This window comes from Ovis canadensis, chromosome 7 (assembly GCF_042477335.2).
Source record: "Ovis canadensis isolate MfBH-ARS-UI-01 breed Bighorn chromosome 7, ARS-UI_OviCan_v2, whole genome shotgun sequence".
Taxonomy (NCBI): domain Eukaryota; kingdom Metazoa; phylum Chordata; class Mammalia; order Artiodactyla; family Bovidae; genus Ovis; species Ovis canadensis.
The window spans coordinates 46,836,674-46,856,115 of NC_091251.1; the positions used below are offsets into that span (position 1 = coordinate 46,836,674).

At 49.2% G+C, this 19,442-nt stretch overlaps 1 protein-coding gene across 1 annotated transcript; it reads right to left on the reverse strand.

The window, feature by feature from the left end:
* Positions 1 to 15,979: 15,979 nt before the first annotated feature.
* On the reverse strand, positions 15,980 to 18,670 carry RHOV (ras homolog family member V). The gene is made up of 3 exons (XM_069597852.1): positions 18,339 to 18,670; positions 17,507 to 17,565; positions 15,980 to 17,320 (listed from the first exon to the last, which is right to left on the reverse strand). Exons 1-3 carry the CDS (start codon positions 18,544 to 18,546, stop codon positions 16,877 to 16,879), a joined length of 711 nt encoding a protein of 236 aa, XP_069453953.1. The 5' UTR covers positions 18,547 to 18,670; the 3' UTR covers positions 15,980 to 16,876.
* Between the last annotated feature and the right edge of the window lie 772 nt (positions 18,671 to 19,442).

Below are 19,442 nucleotides of genomic sequence, written 5' to 3' on the forward strand. Positions count from 1 at the left end.
CCAACCGGTTCAGGCTTTGGTCATCCTGCTCGGCAGGTTTTCCCACCCTTACCGAAACTGTCCTAGCCCCAGCCCCTGAGGGTAGAGAGACTTGCCAAGTCTGACCACGGTGTCGGGGGGAGAAAGAGCCCTGGGAGTAGGGACCTAGGGAGGCCATGGAGCTCTGTTTCTTCCCGGTTTGGGCCTGAAGTATGTAGTCAAGGACTAGGGGGGGTGGGGGTGCACAGGCTTGAACCCTGGTTTGGTTTTTTCGTTTTGTGGCCTAGGCTTTCAGGATCTTAGTTCCCTGACCGGGGATTGAACCTGGGCCCCTGCAGGGGAGCCACTGGACCACCAGGGAATTTCCTTGAACCCTGGTTCTTATCTCTACTCCTTTGGTGTAGGGGCTGGGGACAAGGGGCCCATCTGGTCACCCACAGAAGCCTTTGCTTCTCACAGGAGTGTAGCTGCTCCCCAGGCTCTGAACTCCTGCCTTTAGTTCAGGTTCTCGCCTCCAATCCACACCCCTCTGTATGAGCTACCTACCTGCTTATGCAAAAAAAAAAATCATTCTGTTTATTTACTCATTTATTCAACCAATTATTTATTGAGCTATGTACCAGGGACCACCAACCCTTAGAAATTTGGTATTTTTAAGCATATAGGAAGCACTGCGTAAGTGCTTTACATATCTCAAGTGATTGCCTCAGCATACAATCCAAGGATGAAGGTATATCATCCTCATTTTACAGGCGAGGAAACCAACTCAGCAAAGATCATTTCCTAAGGTCTTAGAGCTGGTGCCGGAGGATTGATTTAAACCTTTACATTACAAAAGAGAGACTTTTAAATTGTGGAAAGTGCCACACAGAAAAATCAAATAGCAGTGTAAGAGGTTGGAGACTACTTTTAAAGGGTTGAAGAGCAACTGAGGTTAATGTCCATATTTCAGTCCTAAGTGTACAGCTCAATAAATTTCCATAACGGCACACACCCAGGAGCCAAGCACCCAGATCAAGATGCAGAACCTTGGGGCTTCCCAGGCAGTCCAGCGGTGCCCCCAGTGCAGGGGCCCGGTTTTGATCCCTGGCCGGGGGGTGGCGCTGGTGGTAAAGAACCCGCCTGCCAATGCAGGAGACTTAAGAGAGGCAGGTTCGATCCCTGGGTTGGGAAGATCCCCTGGAGGAGGGCATGGCAACCCACTCCAGTATTCTTGCCTGGAGAATCCCATGGACAGAGGAGCCTGGCGGGCTACAGTCCATAGGGTCACAAAGAGTTGGACACGGCTGAAGCGACTTAGCATACAAAGCACACACACAGGGAACTAGGTCCCACATACCACAACCAAGTGTTCACATGCCACAACTAAGACTTGGTGCAACCAAATAATAAGTAAATTAATTTTTTTTTAAAGAAGCAAAACCTTATTAGCAGCCCAGGACAGGCCTCTTTGTGATGCCTTTCTCATAGCCCTTGCACCTGTGGTACTGAACTGGCCCATCTTCACCCTTCTCATGAGTGCCCATTCCTGAGATCCTCTCAGGATTACTCCCTGCTCTACAGACCTGTGTCTGCTAACAGGGCCCTCATCACCAAGCGCCCCCTTTTCCATTTAGTTACCTGTCTTCCCACAGTGCTGCAGACACAGATGGCATCTAAATCACCCCTGAGTCTGCAGCTCGCCACACCCCCTCTATGACCTTAGTAAATGGTAGTGGTTCAATAAACATTGAGTAGATGGCAGGGGTGGGGCCTTTACTGTGCTTTGGCTGTTTCCATTTCAAAGGGCACTGTATTTTGCTTCCTACCTTGCCAGCCGCTCATGCATCCTTCAAGTTTCAAAATGGGCATGATTCCTCCTCTGGTCCCCACAGCGCCAGGAAACTTCATTATCCCTTGGTTCTCTATGAGCACTTCCAGGCTGATGTCAGTTCTGTATCTCAATGCCTAGAAGAGTAATCAACACAGAATAAGAGTTTAGTAAGTGTTTGGTGGACCGAAGGGAGCATCCTCCTCTTATGGAGGGTGGAGATGAAGTGAAATGACGGCAGACAAAGTGCCTTCCCTAGCAAGAGCTGCTGGGAAGCAGGCAGGGCTGAGTCAGCTGGGTGACAAGAGGTGGGAACACAGAGGAGCCACTAGGGGCCGCTCTTACCACTGCCAGGAGCTGTCTTTGCGGCAAGAGTTGAACCCAGAGTAATACACAGTCGCAGACAGGTGTCAGGTATGGAGCAATAAAAGTTGACACGCAGCACCTGCTTTTCTGGAGCTTACACACTGGAGTGCAGGTGGAAGGAATGCAAATACTGTACCTAAACAATTTGGTCCCCAAACTGCTGAGACATTCCCAACTGTTTTCTGCTCTGTCCCCAGCCAAATGACTCCTTTTCTCAGAACTTTCACACCTCTCTTTCTTTGTATAGGCAGTTGCCTCCACCTTGAATGTCTCTTTGCCTCTAGAAAGCTTCTACTTCATGATCCAGCTGAAAAAGCCACCCTCTCATAGCTTCTCTGCATACACACGACTGGGTGTTAGTGTGAGTGGGACAAGGCTCCTCCAGGCCGGGAAGGAGGCCGGGTCTCATTTATCTCAGTATCCACCGTGCCAGAATGCCCTTTCAGATACAGGGTATCCCACAAATGGCCATTGAATGAAACAGGCTGGTCAAGCCACGGAAATTAAGAAAGAGGTTGGGAAATGGCTTCATAAGTTCAGTTCAGTTCAGTTCAGTTGCTCAGTTGTGTCCGACTCTGCGACTCCATGGACTGCAGCACGCCAGGCCTCCCTGTCCATCACCAACTCCCGGAGTTCACTCAAACTCATGTCCATTGAGTCGGTGATGCCATCCAACCATTGTATCCTCTGTCGTCCCCTTCTCCCTCACCTTCAATCTTTCCCAGATCAGGGTCTTTTCAAATGAGTCAGTTCTTCACCTCAGGTGGCCAAAGTATTGGAGTTTCAGCTTCAGGATCAGTCCTTCCAATGAATATTCAGGACTGACTTCTTTTAGGATGGACTGGTTGGATCTTCTTGCAGTACAAGTCTTCTGCAACACCGCAGCTCAAAAGCATCAACTTTTCGATGCTCAGCTTTCTTTATAGTCCAACTCTCACATCCATACATGACTACTGGAAAAACAATAGCTTTGACTAGACAGACCTTTGTTGGCAAAGTATTGTCTCTGCTTTTTAATATGATGTCTAGGTTGGTCATAAATTTTCTTCCAAGGAGCAAGCATCTTTTAATTTCATGGCTGCAGTCACCATCTGCAGTGATTTTGGAGCCCCCCAAAAATAAAGTCCCTGTGACTGTTTCCACTGTTTCCCCATCTATTTCCCATGAAGTGATGGGACCAGATGCCATGATCTTTGTTTTCTGAATGTTGAGTTTTAAGCCAGCTTTTTCACTCTCCTCTTTCACTTTCATCAAGAGGCTCTTTAGTTCCTCTTCACTTTCTGCCATAAGGATGGTGTCATCTGCATATCTGAGGTTATTGATATTTCTCCCAGCAATCTTGATTCCAGTTTGTGCTTCATCCAGTCCAGCATTTCTCATGATGTACTCTGCATATAAGTTAAATAAGCAAGGTGACAATATGCAGCCTTGACGTACTCCTTTTCCTATTTGGAACCAGTCTGTTGTTCCATATCCAGTTCTAACTGTTGCTTCTTGACCTGCATACCGATTTCTCAGGAGGCAGGTCAGGTGGTCTGTTATTCCCATCTCTTTCAGAATTTTCCACAGTTTATTGTGATCCATACAGTCAAAGGCTTTGGTGTAGTCAATAAAGCAGAAATAGATGTTTCTCTGGAACTCTCTTGCTTTTTCGATGATCCAATGGATGTTGGCAATTTGATCTCTGGTTCCTGTGCCTTTTCTAAATCCAGCTTGAACATCTGGAAGTTCATGGTTCACGTACTGTTGAAGTTCAGCTTGGAGAATTTTGAGCATTACTTTGCTAGCCTGTGAGATGAGTGCATTTGTGTGGTTGTTTGAATATTCTTTGGCATTGCCTTTCTTTGGGATTGGAATGAAAACTGACCTTTTCCAGTCCTGTGGCCACTGCTGAGTTTTCCAAATTTGCCAGCATATTGAGTGCAGCACTTTCACAGCATCATCTTTTAGGACTTGAAATAACTCAACTGGAATTCTGTCACCTCCACTACCTTTGTTCGTGGTGATGCTTCCCTAAGGCCCACTTGACTTCACATTCCAGGATGTCTGGCTCTAGGTGAGTGATCACACCATCATGGTTATCTGGGTCATGAAGATCTTTTTTTGTATAGTTCTTCTGTGTATTCTTGCCACTTCTTCTTAATATCTTCTGCTTCTGTTAGGTCCCTACCATTTCTGTCCTTTATTGTGCCCATCTTGCATGAAATGTTCCCTCAGTATCTCTGATTTTCTTGAAGAGATCTCTAGTCTTTCCCATTCTATTGTTTTTCTCTATTTCTTTGCACTGATTACTGAGGAAGGCTTTCTTATCTCTCCTTGCTATTCTTTGGAACTCTGCATTCAAATGGATATATCTTTCCTTTTCTCCTTTGCCTTTTGCATCTCTTCTTTTCTTAGCTATTTGTAAGGTCTTCTTAGACAACCATTTTGCCTTTTTCCGTTTTCTTTGATGTGGTCTTGATCACTGCCTCCTGTACAATGTCACAAACCTCCATCCATAGCTCCTCAGGCATTCTGTCTATCAGATCTATTCCCTTGAATCAACTTGTCATTTCCACTGCATAATCATAAAGGATTTGATTTAGGTCATACCTGAATGTTCTAGTGGTTTTCCCTACTTTCTTCAATTTAAGTCTGAATTTAGCAATAAGGAGTTCATGATCTGAGCTACAATCAGCTCCTGGTCTTGTTTTTGCTGACTGTACAGAGCTTCTCCATGTTTGGCTGCAAAGAATGTAATCAATCTGATTTTGGTATTGACAATTTGGTGATGTCCATGTGTAAAGTCTTTTCTTGTGTTGTTGGAAAAGGATGTTGGCTATGACCAGTGCATCTCTTGGCAAAACTCTGTTAGCCTTTGACTTGATTCGTTTTGTACTACAAGGCCAAATTTGCCTGTTACTCCAGTATCTCTTGACTTCCTATTTTTGCATTCTAGTCCCCTATAATGAAAATGACTTCTTTTTTGGGTGTTAGTTCTAGAAGATCTTATAGGTCTTCATAGAACCGTTCAACTTCAGGTTCTTCAGCAGTACTGGTTGGGGCATAGGCGTGGATTACTGTGATATTGAATGGTTTGCCTTGGAAATGAACAGAGATCATTCTGTCATTTTTGAGATTGCATCCAAGTACTGCATTTCAGACTCTTTTGTTGACTATGAGGGCTAGCTCATTTCTTCTAAGGGATTTTTGCCCACAGTAGTAGATATAATGGTCATCTGAGTTAAATTCGCCCATTCCAGTCCATTTTTAGGTCACTGATTCCTAAAATGTTGATGTTCATTCTTGCCATCTCTTGTTTGACCACTTCCAATTTGCCTTGATTCATGGACCTAACATTCCAGGTTCCTATGCAATATTGCTCTGTACAGCATCAGACTTTACTTCTATCACCAGTCACATCCACAACTGGGTGTTGTTGTTGCTGTGGCTCCATCTCTTCATTCTTTCTGGAGTTAGTTCTTCACTGATCTCCAGTAGCATATTGGCCACCTGCAAACCTGGCGAGTTCATCTTTCAATGTCCTATCTTTTTGCCTTTTCATACTGTTCTTGGGGTTTTCAAGGCAAGAATACTGAAGTGGTTTGCCATTTCCTTCTCCAGTGGACCACCTTTTGTCAGAACTCTCCACCATGACCTGTCCATCTTGGGTGCCCCTACACAGCATGGCTCATAGTTTCATTGAGTTAGACAAGGCTGTGGTCCATGTGATTAGATTGGTTAGTTTTCTGTGATTGTGGTTTTCAGTCTGTCTGCCCTCTAATGGAGAAGGATAAGAGACTATGGAAGCTTCCTGATGGGATAGACAGACTGAGGGGGAAACTGGGTCTTGTTTTGATGGGTGGGGCCATGCTCAGTAAATCTTTAATCCAATTTTCTATTGATGGGCGGGGCTGTGTTCCCTCCCTGTTGTCTGACCTGAGGCCAAACTATGGTGGAGGTAAATAAGATAATGATGACCTCCTTCAAAAGTGCAGGCACTGCTGCACTCAGTGCCCCCAACCCTGCAGCAGGCCACCACTGACCCATGCCTCCACCAGAGACTCCTGGACCTTAACTAGCAAGTCTGGGTCAGTCTCTGGTGGGGTCACTGCTCCTTTCTCCTGGGTCCTGGTGCACACAAGGCTTTGTTCGTGCCCTCCAAGAGTCTGTTTCCCCAGTCTTGTGCAAGTTCTGGTGGCTCTCTGCTGGGGTTAATGGCGACCTCCTCCAAGAGGGCTTTTGCCATACCCAGGTCTACTGCACCCAGAGCTCCTGTCCCTGCAGCAGGCCACTGCTGACCTGTGTCTCCACAGGAGACACTCAAACACAGTTCTGGCTCAGTCTCTGTGGGGTCTCTGGGTCCTGGTGTGCACAAGGTTTGTTTGAGCCCTCCAAGCATCTCTGGCGGGTATGGGGTTTGATTCAAAATGTGATTTCTCCCCTCCTACCATCTTGCTGGGGCTTCTCCTTTGCCCTTGGACATGGGGTATCTTTTTTGGTGGGATCCAACAGTCTCCAGTCAACGGTTGTTCAGCAGTGTGTTGTAATTTTGGCATTCTCACAGGAGAAGATGAGTGCATGTTCTTCTAGTCTGCCATCTTGGAGACAGCTTCATGAAGGAGGTATAAAATGAGATGAACGGGTGGCTGTGTGTGCTGCAGGCATAACAAAATCAAAGTGAGCAAAAGCTGGGCAGTGGAGATCACGGTTCTTGTTTTGACAGGGGTCCAGCCAGCTGCTCAGTTTGGCTCAAGCACTAAGAGGAAAAGCTGGGAGGCTGGTAGGTAGAGATTACATTGGTGGGCACTTGGGGATTTGAGCAGAGGGACAAGGGAAGGGAAATACAAACTGAACTTTAAGAAGTGGACATATAAGCAGGCTATATCATTAGAGGTGGAAACCCAGAGAAAGGGAAGGGAGGAGGAAGCCACACTAGGTAAGTTAGGCAGAGTGACCTTTGTGAAGTACATGGTAGACAGGCAGTAAAGCCTAGTTGGAAAGGCTGCATGCTGGCAATCAGTTGTGCTGTGACCCAAACAGTGGTTTAATTTCTTTAATTAGTTATTACATTTAAAGAATCGGGAAACTTTATTTAAAACACACACACATACCTAGGTCCACATTCCTACAGTGATTTAGGCACTAGGTCCTCTTGATCCCCTCAGGCACTAACTGCCCCCATCCCCCATCTACCCTACATCTCCCTAGGTTAGGTGCTTGCCTGGGCCCTCTAGGCATTCAGCTTTGGGCATCTTATCCCTAATAACCCATCCTCCTTCCCTCATATGGGCGTGTTTTCTCTAGAACTTACTGGTCCTAGCAGCTCACATGAGGTGAGGTGAAAGTCACTCAGTCATATCTTTGCGACCCCATGAACTTATACAGTCCATGGAAATCTCTAGGCCAGAATACTAGAGTGGGTAGCCTTTCCCTTCTTCAGGGGATCTTCCCAACCCAGGGATCGAACCTAGGTCTCCAGCATTGTAGGCAGATTCTTTACCAGCTGAGCCACAAGGGAAGCCCAAGAATATTGGAGTGGGTAGCCTATCCCTTCTCCAGGGGATCTTCCCAACCCAGGAATCAAACTGGGATCTCCTGCATTGCAGGCGGATTCTTTAAAAGTTGAGCTATCAGGGAAGCCTAATAAACACTGACAAAAACTGTATTGCTTCTGGGGACTTCCCTGGTGGCCCAATGGTTAGGAATCCATCTGCCAATGCAGGGGGCCCAGGTTAGATCCCTGGTCTGGGAAGATTCCACATGCCACGGGGTGACTAAGCACGTGCGCCACAGCTACTGAGCCCACTCTCTAGAACTGGTGCACGGCAATAAGAGAAGCCGCTGCAGTGAAAGAGCCCACACACTGCAAGAGCGGCCCCCACTCGGGGCAACTAGCGCGCTGTTCTTGCACAACAGTGAAGACCCAGCACAGCCAATAACCAGATAAATAGATTTTAAAAAAGAAAACAAAACAGGATTGTTTCTTTGGAACCCATCCCTGCCCCTTTAAACAAACAGCTCTGAATGAGGAGTGGTTTGTCCTATTGCACAAGACCACTCCCTTCCCCACCTTCCCAGGCTTCAGGTAGACTGAGCCCGGGAAGGCACTTCTCAGCCCACCCCCACCCCCCACCCCCAAGGTCAAGAGTGACACCTGGAAACCGCAAACCCAGAAGCTGGCTTCAGCCCCGGGGGTGGCCGAAACTCCCCTACAGTACTCTCCTCCCTTACCTGCAGTAGCTCCTGGGGTTCCTTCAGCTGAGCCCAGAACCAGGAAGACCAAGAAAATACACTGGGAAAGAAACTAAGAAGAGCTTAAACATACACACACACACACACAAAACTCTACATAAAACTGAAAAAGATTTTTACCCAAACGCCTACAGTGTTTTCTTTTTGATAAAATTATAGGTGGTTTTCACATTCTTCTTTTTGTTGACTTGCATTTTTGAAAATTTTCTACAATGAATATCTAATGGTTTCTGAAGAGATACTGAGGTCTGTTTCAGAAAAAAATCATTAGATCAGGAGTCTCTGAGATGGAATAGAGAATGAGGGGCTGGTAAAGGACAGAGAAGCTCTGAGACTTGGTGACTGACTGGCTCGTGCAGACAGAGAAGCTGAGTCAGCGGGGCCTTCAGGTTTTCTGTGCCAGGAATCTGGCAGTGCCACCAATAGAAACAGGGCCCAGGGGAGAAAGGCAGCTTCAGGAGAACCAGGCAGAAGGTGAGGGCTGTCAGGGACCAGATGGAGACTGGTTTTGTTGATCTTATTGTGGGTCTTTGTGGCTCTTATTGTTGGTCTTAGTTTTTGTTTGCTTTTGTCTAGCCTTACTGGGGAAAGATTTAAAGGCAACTTAAAAGGGTCTATAAACAATGAGATGAGTACAAAGGAACAAGATTTAAAAAGAAACCTAAGAAGGAACATAAGATAGGGCTAGGAATAAGGCAAAAACATACAAGTCTTGTAGTCTTTGGGCCACGCACTTAGCTCTGTGTCCCAGCTGTGGGTGCTTCCTGGTGAGGCCCCCAACACCCTGGAGGTGAGTGTGTGGGCCTGGTGGAGAGAATAACCCATGTAAGGGTGAAAGCGAGGAAGGAGGAGACTACTTGTGGAGAGAGAGTAAACCTAGAGGGGAGAGCGGGAAGTGAGGAAAAAGCAGCTGAGGAGAAGCAGTCGGAGCGGCAGCAGGAAGAAAGAGGCTCGAAGGTAAGGGGTTTCAAAGTCTGCCAGGGTCAGGAAAGGAGGATGCTGGGAACGAGTTGCCAGCTGATCTTCATGAATGGTTGAGGAGCCAGGTGGACTCCTAGCAGGTGGCAGAGAGCAGAGTCGGAAAGAAATAGTGGGGAAGGGGAGGAGAGGCCCAGGCTGGGTTTCAGGCATGGACGGAGAGGCTGAGAGGACTGGGGAGGACTGAACACTGATGGAGTACAAAAGATTACATTGTTGACTCACCAACCCACTTGGAGTTGTCTTGCCAGTGGATTTTCTCTGATCCACTTACCCTCTCCTGCTCGATCCTCTTTGTAACCAGTTTATGATCTTAGGTTAACCAGGACTAGTCTGTGGCCCCCAGAAAATCCATAGTGCTCTATGAAAAGTGAAGGACCTGGACTAGGTGGCAAATCCTTTCTAATTCCTAAACTATGGTTACAGGTTACAGATTAGGGCCGCCTGAATACAAGACTGGTGGAGGCTGTCAGAGCCAAGTTGTTGAGGCCCAGAGATGGGCAGTGGCTTGCCCATGGTCACATAGCCAGTGTCTGGGGACAGAATAGGCCAGGAAGTCTGAGCCCCAAACTTTTTGCTCTGAGGTCTCATCTTCTCCAGATGCCCAGGCTCCTGGGTTAAGTGTCTGTCATTTCTCTGGAAGTGGGACAAAGGAGCCAGGCCAAGGAGCAGTCAGGGCTGTTCCCAAGCCTCAGGAGGCTGGGATCCCAAGGCCCACACACCCCTGTAAACACAGGCCAGAACCGCTGCTTCACATACTGGACAGCTTCCTCCAAATCAGTTCCCCACTCTTCTCCTGCTTCTCCCTGAATGTCCCCTGGGAGCCAGGGAGGGGCAGAGAGTACTAATCCCGCTTCACAACTGGGAGAAACTCAGACAAGGAAGAAGGCAGTAATTTGGCCAAAGTCACCCAGTGAGTTGGGGATAGAACTGAGACTGGAGAACCCCTGGGAGATGGGGTGGTCAGCGGGACACATGGCCTGTTGGGCAGGGGTGGAACAGTGCCATAGGCAGAAAAACACACATGTCCTGGGGAATAGAGGGTCCCTGTCTCACCAGGGGGATGATCTCGCCATCTCCAGCAGGTATGGGGTGCTGGGGAGGGAGAGAAGATGGGCAGAAGCAGTGCAACACGACCCCAGCGAGTACAGATCTGAGGGGGAAACACACAATGGGTCAAGCGTCCCTGGTTGGGGGCTGGGCTCCTCGCTTTTCTGCCAGTTTCAAGGGGCCCCAGGGAATCACTGTGCCCCACCTGGCCCAAAGGCCCCCCTGCTGCCCCTCACTGCCCAGGGGCCAGAGAGTACAGACTGGTACAGGCAAGGGTCAAGGAAGCCAAGAAGCTGCCCAGGCAAGGAGACCAGTGACTGGCTCTGCCTTCCAGAAGGGTATGAGCAGGGTGACCATACGCCCAGGTTATTAATAGAGTTCCCATTCAATCTCAGAAATATCCTGAGTCTGATGATGAATTCCATGATCATCCCAGTTAGGGGACAAATCTGTTCAGTGGAGGAAGCATCAAGAACATCAAGAACAAGCGGGAGGGCAGGCCCGCTTCAGTGCCAACATCCCTTCTCACACTCCACTCCAACCCTGTCTCCCTCTGTCCCACTCTGAGCCTAGGACAACCTAATCTGTCTGTCCCATCAACCATGCCTCCCAGCCCTGCCCTTTGAGAGGTCTATTTCTAGGGGGCAGAGCCTCCAGGCAGCACACTAGAAAGAAGCCTGGATGCAGGGTCAGGGCCCAGGTCCAAGCGCCATCTTGGCCTTGGCTTCAGTCTCATCTGAAAATAGGAGCTAATAAGAGCCCTCTGGCCCATCTGGAAGTTCAGTTGTAAGAATGGAAGGCAATACTGGAGCAGACCAGGCTGCCTAAGCATCGCCACAGCCAGGGACAGAAAACAGTGGTTTCCTGGGACAGTCAGCACTGCCTAGGCCTGGAAAGTCACTCCCTACTGTTGCCACAGCGTGACTAATGTGGCCTCTCGGCTGGCTGAGTTCCGCTCGCCAGAGGATTTGGCCCAGGCCCAGGGAGGGCGCTGACAGCGCAGCCCTGCTGGGAGCGGGGTTTCCTGGCAGCCGGGCACAGTGGGCAGGTCTGACCTGTGAGAGCCTGGTTACCGCCTGGGGCTTGGGCTGGTTGCAAAAGGGGCCGGTACTCCTGACGCAGTCTGCTCTCGGTCTCACTCACTCTCCCAAGCTGGTTCCCAGGAGAATGAGGAGATCGGAGGGTGTGTCACCTCTGCCCTGGGCACCACTCTGCCACCTGGGGGAAGGCGAGTAAGGCCCAGCTCCCTCAAGTGTGCACTCACACACCAGCCCAGCACACACACCCAGCACAAAGATGCTCGTGCAGAAACCCCCCCCCCCACACACACAGACCCACTCAGAATTGAGCCGGGGCACACACAGACACATAGACATACTGTCCCGAAGAAACAAGGCCCAAACCTAGATGTATACACACAGGCACAGAGACCAACACACATCCAACACACCCATGCATACGTGCTAAGTCTTTGCGACCCCATGGACTGTAGCTTACCAGGTTCTTCTGTCCATAGGGATTCTCCAGGCAAGAATACTGGAGTGGGTTGCCATGCCCTCCTCCATGGGATCCTTCCAAACCAGGAACTGAACTCAGGTGTCCAAGTCAGCGGGATTCTTTACTACTGAGCCAACTGGGAAGCCCAACACACAGCCAGTTACACACATAGAATTGTGTATAATACACACTCCTAAGGGCAGGTATTATGTGGATACACAAACATACACATGCAGAGCTACACACATGTCACATGAAGACAGACATCCACGTTTACACATGTAGATACACAGACTTGCACATGCATGGAAGGGTTCAGAAGTCTACACAAAGGTAATAGCCACTTGAAATACACAAGAGCAAAAATAGGGACGCAGAGGGATGTCCATGAACACCAATATGTCATATATACATACCTTGTCATCATGTAGTATTTATTGAACACCCACAATCTGCTAGTCACGCTTCAACAGAAAGAGCCTCTGACAAGTCAACAGGCAAAGCTCCCTCATAGGCCCCATTCACGATCATATGGTGGCCCAGTCTCCAAGCCAAAATTGAAGGATGTTTTTTCTGTAGATGGTCACCAATCCATGGTGGAAAAAATAATCAACTGTGGATTTAATCTCATTTATAAAAGGAAAAAAATATTTAAAGGAAAACAACCTTAATGCACCCAAATGGGGATCTAGTTGAAGAAATTATGATCAGAGTGAAATAGTAAACAAACATACATAAGTGGTTACAGATTCTAATCAGAGTTTGTAATAACATGAAAAAGCTGTTAATATTTTAAACAGAAAATACAAAATTATATCGAGCATAATCACAAGAAATAGTTCAAAAATATACAGAGAAAACCAAAAGGAAGTAACATCAAACTGTTATTATGGATTATCTTTGGGAATTAAGACTATTGCTACATTTCAATCTTCTAGTGCTTTGGATTTTCCAGTTTTTCTGTAAGTGAAGCATTTATTGTGAAAAAAGAAAATAGATATTTAAAAACATCAACTAACGGTTGGTTCCACAGATATTAAAAATAATTTTACATCAATAAGCACTAATTTAAGACTGTATATGTAAGAAACATACATTCCTTTCCAGTTAATATATTCAATGTTCCTTTAGATTCAAGAGCAGAGAAAAGAGGGGAAAAGAGGTAAATGAGAGAGATAAAGAGATAAAAACAGTCCCAGAAAAGTAGAGAGAGATCACATGGTAGAGACACAGCGAGTGAGATGGTGGGTTTGGAACAAGAGGTAAATCCCCTTTTGCTCTGTACAGGCATGGGCCCCAGTGCCTCAGAAGGCCTTTCCAGCAAGCCATCGCTCTTTTAAAAAAAATATTTATCTCTACTGTATCCAGGTCTTAGTTGCATCATGCGAGATCTTCATGGTAGCATGCAGGATCATTTAGCTGATGCATGCGAGATCTTTAGTAGCAGGATTCGAACTCTAAGCTGTAGCATGTGAGATCTAGTCCCCTCACCAGGGATCAAACCCAGGCCCCCTGCAGTGGCATCAAGGAGCCTTAACCACTGGACCACCAGGGAAATCCCAAGCCATTCCATTACTCTTTAGGCCTGTGGTAAGGCCCCTGGGCAAAGACCTGGAGATGAACTTTATCCTTGGGATCTCCTGCAGGGCTCACTGCTTGGCTTTTTATCTCAAGCACTTCAAGAAACTGAAAGTTACTCAGTTGTGTCCAATTCTTTGCAACCCCATGGACTATACAGCCCCTGGAATTCTCCAGGCCAAAATACTGGAGTGGGTAGCCTTTCCCTTCTCTAGGGGATCTTTCCAACCCAAGGATCAAATCCAAGTCTCTCACATTGCAGGCAGATTCTTCATCATCAGAGCCACAAGGGAAGCCCCAAGCACTAACTGGCCAGCAGCAAATGTTGCCTGGGCCCATGATCCTGTGGGAACACAGGGGCATGAATGGGACTTGTTCCTTCTCCATTTAGCTGGTGATGGTTGGGGGGTGGGGGGGGGGCGGGGTGCGGTGGTGTAGCCTGAGCAAAGGACTAAATTTAAGACAGCAGTGCAGACATTAATGATCCAGGTCCTGGAGAGTATTGACTGGAAGTATTGACTTGAGTAGTGACTAGAAGATGGTTAAAGGAGAAATTGGGCATTTGGTTGGGAAAGGAGGTGGGGGGGCACTTTCTAGAGGATTTGGCAAAAGCAAAGACTTGGAGTCAGAAGTAAAAAATGGGGATCAGGGAGTGGGGATCACTGGCACAATCTGGACTTGTCCAGGTTGGTGTCAGGTTTGTGGTCTTGAGTGCTGAAGTGAGAAGCTGGGAGTTCATTGCAGGCACTGAGATCTAGGAAGAGTCTTGAGTCAGGGAAGCGCCAGGAGAAAAGCAGCAGCACTAGGGGTCCGGGGTGGGAAGCGGCAGCGGCAGAGATGCAGGTGCGAGGCGGACAAGGCCCAGTGACCCAGCAGGAGAGAAGACAAAGTGACACGGGTATACTAGTACCATCAGAGAATTAGGGAAGAAGCTGGAGGTGGGAGAGACCCTGAAGATCACTTGATTAGGCTTCCTCCCCCAACCCACAGCGCCTTAAGTCACCTTGGAGCGGTTTGAAAATCTCTAATCCGGAGACTTGAATGTTTCATTTTGCGAATGAGGAAACTGAGGCACAAGGAAGGAAAAAAAAAAATTGCCTAAGGTCATGGTTGATGCCAGGCCCTGAACTTGAACCGGGGTCTCTGCCCCCAGGAAAGGGAGTGTGTCAGGCTGGGTTGAGGTAACAGCTGGCCATGGAGCAGGGGTGTGAGACTCCATCCACCTGAGGGGGCAAGGGGCAAAGGGAGACAGCTGGCTGGAGCTCTGGGGGAAGAGCCCAGGTGGGGCAGAAGGTGGACAGTCTTGGCCAAAACTAAACTTGGGGATTATCTGAGGTTTCACTTGGCTAGGATTTTTGTCCCACAGCCACGTTCTTTCTCACACACACACAACTTCCTGCAGAGGGAGCTGGGCTGGGACAGAGGGCTCACCTGGCCCATTAGTTGCCTAGCAAGCGTCCCAGGTGTGCCTTAGAAATACCTCTCCACATGAACAACACTTACCATATACCAACTCTAGAGTTTGCAAAGTGCTCTTATGGCCACTTATAATAGTATATTACTTGGGATATTACCTTTTTTCTCTGAGCCTCCCTTTCCTTACAGGTAAAGTGGTGCCCCTCCCACTCCAAATTCACCTGTTAAACATCCTTCCAGCTCTAAGTCCAGGGAATGTTCTCTGAATCCCTGCTCCTCTCCAAGTCCTCAATCAATGGACCTTCACTCTCAAAGGATTTCTGGGACCAAACTTCTATTTAAATTGTTGACCAGAGTTCCCTTGTGGCCCACTGGTTAGGACACTTCACTCTCACTGCTGAGGGCAGGTTCAATCCCTGGTTGGGGAACTAAGATCCCACAACCTGCACAGAAGAGGCAAAAAAAAAAAGAATAAAAAGCAATATAAATTGTTGACACTGGCATCCTGACCTTCACTAGGTCCTTATGTAGCCTTTGAGTGCTAAGTCTAAAGACTGAGTTCAACCAACCCAAGTCCAAGAAGTTTGGCCAGTGGTTGAGGTTTAAGTTGTATGGGGGTCCCTTCGTGTCTGGGGTCTGAACCAGAGAGGCCCTCCCCAATCTGAAACCCTTGGGCACTGTAGACTGTTGGAAGGATCAGAGCAGGAAGGTTAGAGGGCTCAGGATTGCCCCAGAGCCCAGGGCTGAGCACTGTGCTCCAGAAGGGAGGGGGAGAGGGGAGGGGCACCACCCGCCCGGTGAGGTCATGGGAAAGCAGCTCTGGCGCTGACACCTGGGGAAACCCGTTTCCAGGCTGCTTCCCACGCTAGCTCTCCTGGGAACCAGCTAAGCCCCAAACGGGGCGCCCCAAACCCCTCCCCGCAGGCCAGTTCCCATCACTGTTCCATGTAGACCAGCCCTCACCTTTCAATCTAGCCTCAGTCTTTTGGTACCCAAGCTGTCTATCCAAACTGTTGGGTCTTGAGGGACCAACATGTTGACCTCTCCAGAAAAAGACACAGAGACAGCAGCTTCAGAAACTTAAGGCTTTATTTGCAGATTCCACATTGCCCTGTCTTCTAGGCTATGACTTTGGAGAAAGCCCCTTCTTCCTTCAGGCTCCGATTTGCAGCTCCTCCCCCTCCTCTTGCTGGGCCTTGCCTCTCACTTCCTGCCCCACTCCTGTCCAGCCAGTTTGGGCAGTGCTTAGGGAGCCCTGAGACCCAGTTCTTCTCAGGCACCAGCCCCGCCCTCCCTGGCCTTGAGGCTTTGAGGACAGCCCAAGTGTCAGCCTTGCTCTTCAGCTGCCCCACTTCTCTTCTCTCCTTTCTCTTCTTCATTCCAAGAGAAGCCCTCTGATCTGTCTTCTCCCCAGCCTGCCTCTAGTCCTAAGGCTCCAAGGCTGTACTTTCTGCTCCTTCTGAATCTCTCACAGACCTCTGTCTTATTCAATTCATTCTAAACTCTCCAAATCAGGGCTGGATACCTTCCAGCCTTCTGAGATGCCCAGCTGTTCTTCAGGCTCTTCCTCACCCCTGGGCCAAGGAAGGGGTGGGGACCACCAAAAGGGGTCCTAATTCAGCCAGGCGGGCTTGAGGGCCCATAATAAGAAACTGGGAATTGGATCCCAAGCTGCTTGGAGGCAGCTGACGCTGTCAGGATCACCCCATGAAAATCAAAGTACTGGCATTTCTCTGTCAGCCTTGACCACAGAAATCCAAGTCAGAGCCTTCCCTCCTCCAGGCCCTAGGCTCACCCTGGCATCTAAGAGTGGGCAGTTAAAGGCCCGTGGTTCCACAGTGTTCAGATGGGAACTGAGTCCCATGGGGGTGGCCTGGCCCTGCCAGCAGAGCCCCTCAAAGGCCCCACACCTCAGGTTCTAGAAGTCTGTGGCCACTGGCCTGCTGATCATTTTGCTGCCACAGCTGTTCAAACAAAACAGAAGAACTTCTTCCAGCGGCAGCGGGAGAGGGTGCGCACGCCTTTGGCGTTCAGCTTCTTCTCCAGCCGGGCTTTGTGCTCAATGGCACTGAGAATGGCCGAGTCAAACACCTCCTTCAAGTTCTTCTGCGTCAAGGCAGAGCACTCCAGGTAGCAGCAGGCCCGGATTTTCTCGGCCAGACCCTGAGCCTGGGGTTGAGGTACCGGGCCTTCCCGGCCCCCCTGGTCCAGCTGAATCAGTACATTGACATCATCCCTCAGGTCGGCCTGGGTACCCACCAGCAGCACGGGCGCCTGGGGATTGTGAGTACGAATCTCTGGCAGCCATTTCTCTGTGATGTTTTGGAAGGAGCTGGGCTGCACCACACTGAAGCAGGCCAGGAAGACATCTGTATCCGGGTAGCAGAGGGAGCGAAGGCGGTCAAAGTCTTCCTAGGATGGAAAGTCCAGGCCATTATTCCCTGCCACAGGATGCAGGTAATCCCTTGTCACCTGGGTTCAGAGACTGAGACTCATAACTAAGGGCTCAAGGCCTTCTCCATTCCTGATGGACCCGGGATCCTCCCAGCCTCCAACCCACCTCACCCCAGATCAGTAGAGGATGCTCCTACTTCTCACCTGTCCCGCTGTGTCCCAGAGCTCAATGCGCACCGGGGCTCCATCAACCAGGACTTGCACTGCAGGGGAGAGACAGGGGAAAGACTGAGTTAGAAAGAGCGTTCTGAGATTAGGTTTGATGTAGATACACTACCGTGTATAAAATAGCAAGTGGGAACCTACAGTTCAGCCCAGAGAGCTCAGCTCTGTGCTCTGTGATGGGTGGTATGGGGGGAGGCGAATGTTCAAGAGGGAGGCATAGGTATACATATAGCAGATTCACTTCTTTGCAGAGCAGAAACTAACACAACACTGTAAAGAAATTATACTCGAATAAAGAAAAGAAAAAGAGGCTTCCCTGGTGGCTCAGTGGTAAGAATCCATCTGCCAATGCAGGAGACACTGGTTCGAGCCCTGGTCCAGGAAGATCCCACCTGCCTCAGAGCAGCTGAGCCCATGACCACAACTATTGAGCCTGTGCTCTAGAGCCCTGGAACCGAATCTAAACATGCGGTAACTACTGAAGCCGGGACGCTCTAGAGCCGGTGCTCCGCAACAAGTGAAGCCGCCGCAGCGAGAAGCAGCGAACTACAACCAACAGTAGTCTCCACTCGCCGCAACTAGAGAAAAACCCGCGCAGCAACGAAGACCCAGCACAGCTAAAGATAAGTGAAAAAAAAAATTTTTTTAAAGAAAAAGAAAGAGCGTCCTGGATCCCACCAAGCCTCAGCAGCGCCACCTCGGGGCCTGCTCCCGCCAGCCTCCCCGGGGGCTTCGGTGCACTGGTTCCTCTGCTCCAGACGCAGCCCCCGAGTGCACAACCCCACCCCAGCCACGCGGCCGTTGAACGTACCGGAGAAGGTGTCCAGCGCTGTGGGCCGGTAGCGCGCGGGGTACCCATTGCAGGTGTAGCTGACGATGAGGCTGCTCTTGCCCACCGCGCCGTCGCCCACCAGCACGCACTTTATGCCCAGCTCGGGGGACGCGCTGCCCCGTCCCGGGGGAGGGGTCGGGGATCGGAGAGGGGACGACTCGGCTTCGCTTAGCTCCCGCGGGGGCATGGCCCGCTCCGGGGACAGCCGGGGACCAGGCTCCGCTGTGATCGGTGAAGCACGTTCCGTAGGTTGCCTCTGACTGAATCCGCGGAGACCCAGCTCAACCGCCAGCCGCTACCCGTGGGTATATGTGGACCCCGCCCACCTCATCTGCATACCCCAAGCGGCCTCGGACCCCGCCCACCCTCCGAGCCTCCTCCAAGGACCTCCCTCTACAGCATGCCGCAAGAGGTCAGGCAGTCTCTAATACCAGGAGGTAGAGACGCGGGCCGAAAACGGACGCTCAGGGAATCACACAAGTTCGAGAACAAAGAATTGCCCAGATGAGGCAGATCTCGGTATCCTGGCAGAGACAGATATCCAGGATTTATTGTTAGGAAGAAGAAGCAAATTGCAGAACACACACTGCAACATGTTCAAATTAAACGTTTACTCAAATGAAAACTATAAAAAAAGACATGTTTGAGTATTAAAAAGGCTGGATAATAATTTTATTAATGAATTACTTTTTAAAAATAAAGAGATCATGAAGAGGCAGAAGATAAACTCAAGAGGGAACACGGCCGGCAAGAATATATTGTACCTCTTCCACAGAAGAGCTTCCTCTAGATTCAGCCTGAAGGCAGGCTTTAAACACCTTCACTCTGCTCCTTTGAAGGATCTCCGGATGCTGGAGAAGCTAGCTGGGAAGGATCTTCAAGGACAATTCTCCAATTGAATATTTTCTATATCCCCAAAGTCTCTAATATTATCTTCATCATCAAAAGCAGATAATAATTACCTGTTTGCTGATACTGTCCTGGGCCACCCATTGTCCTTGCCCTAGAAGGTGTTTATAGATAGAGACATGATATCTCTTGTAGCCCTAGGAAGGTCACCAAGAGAGCAAGCGAAGAATAGCC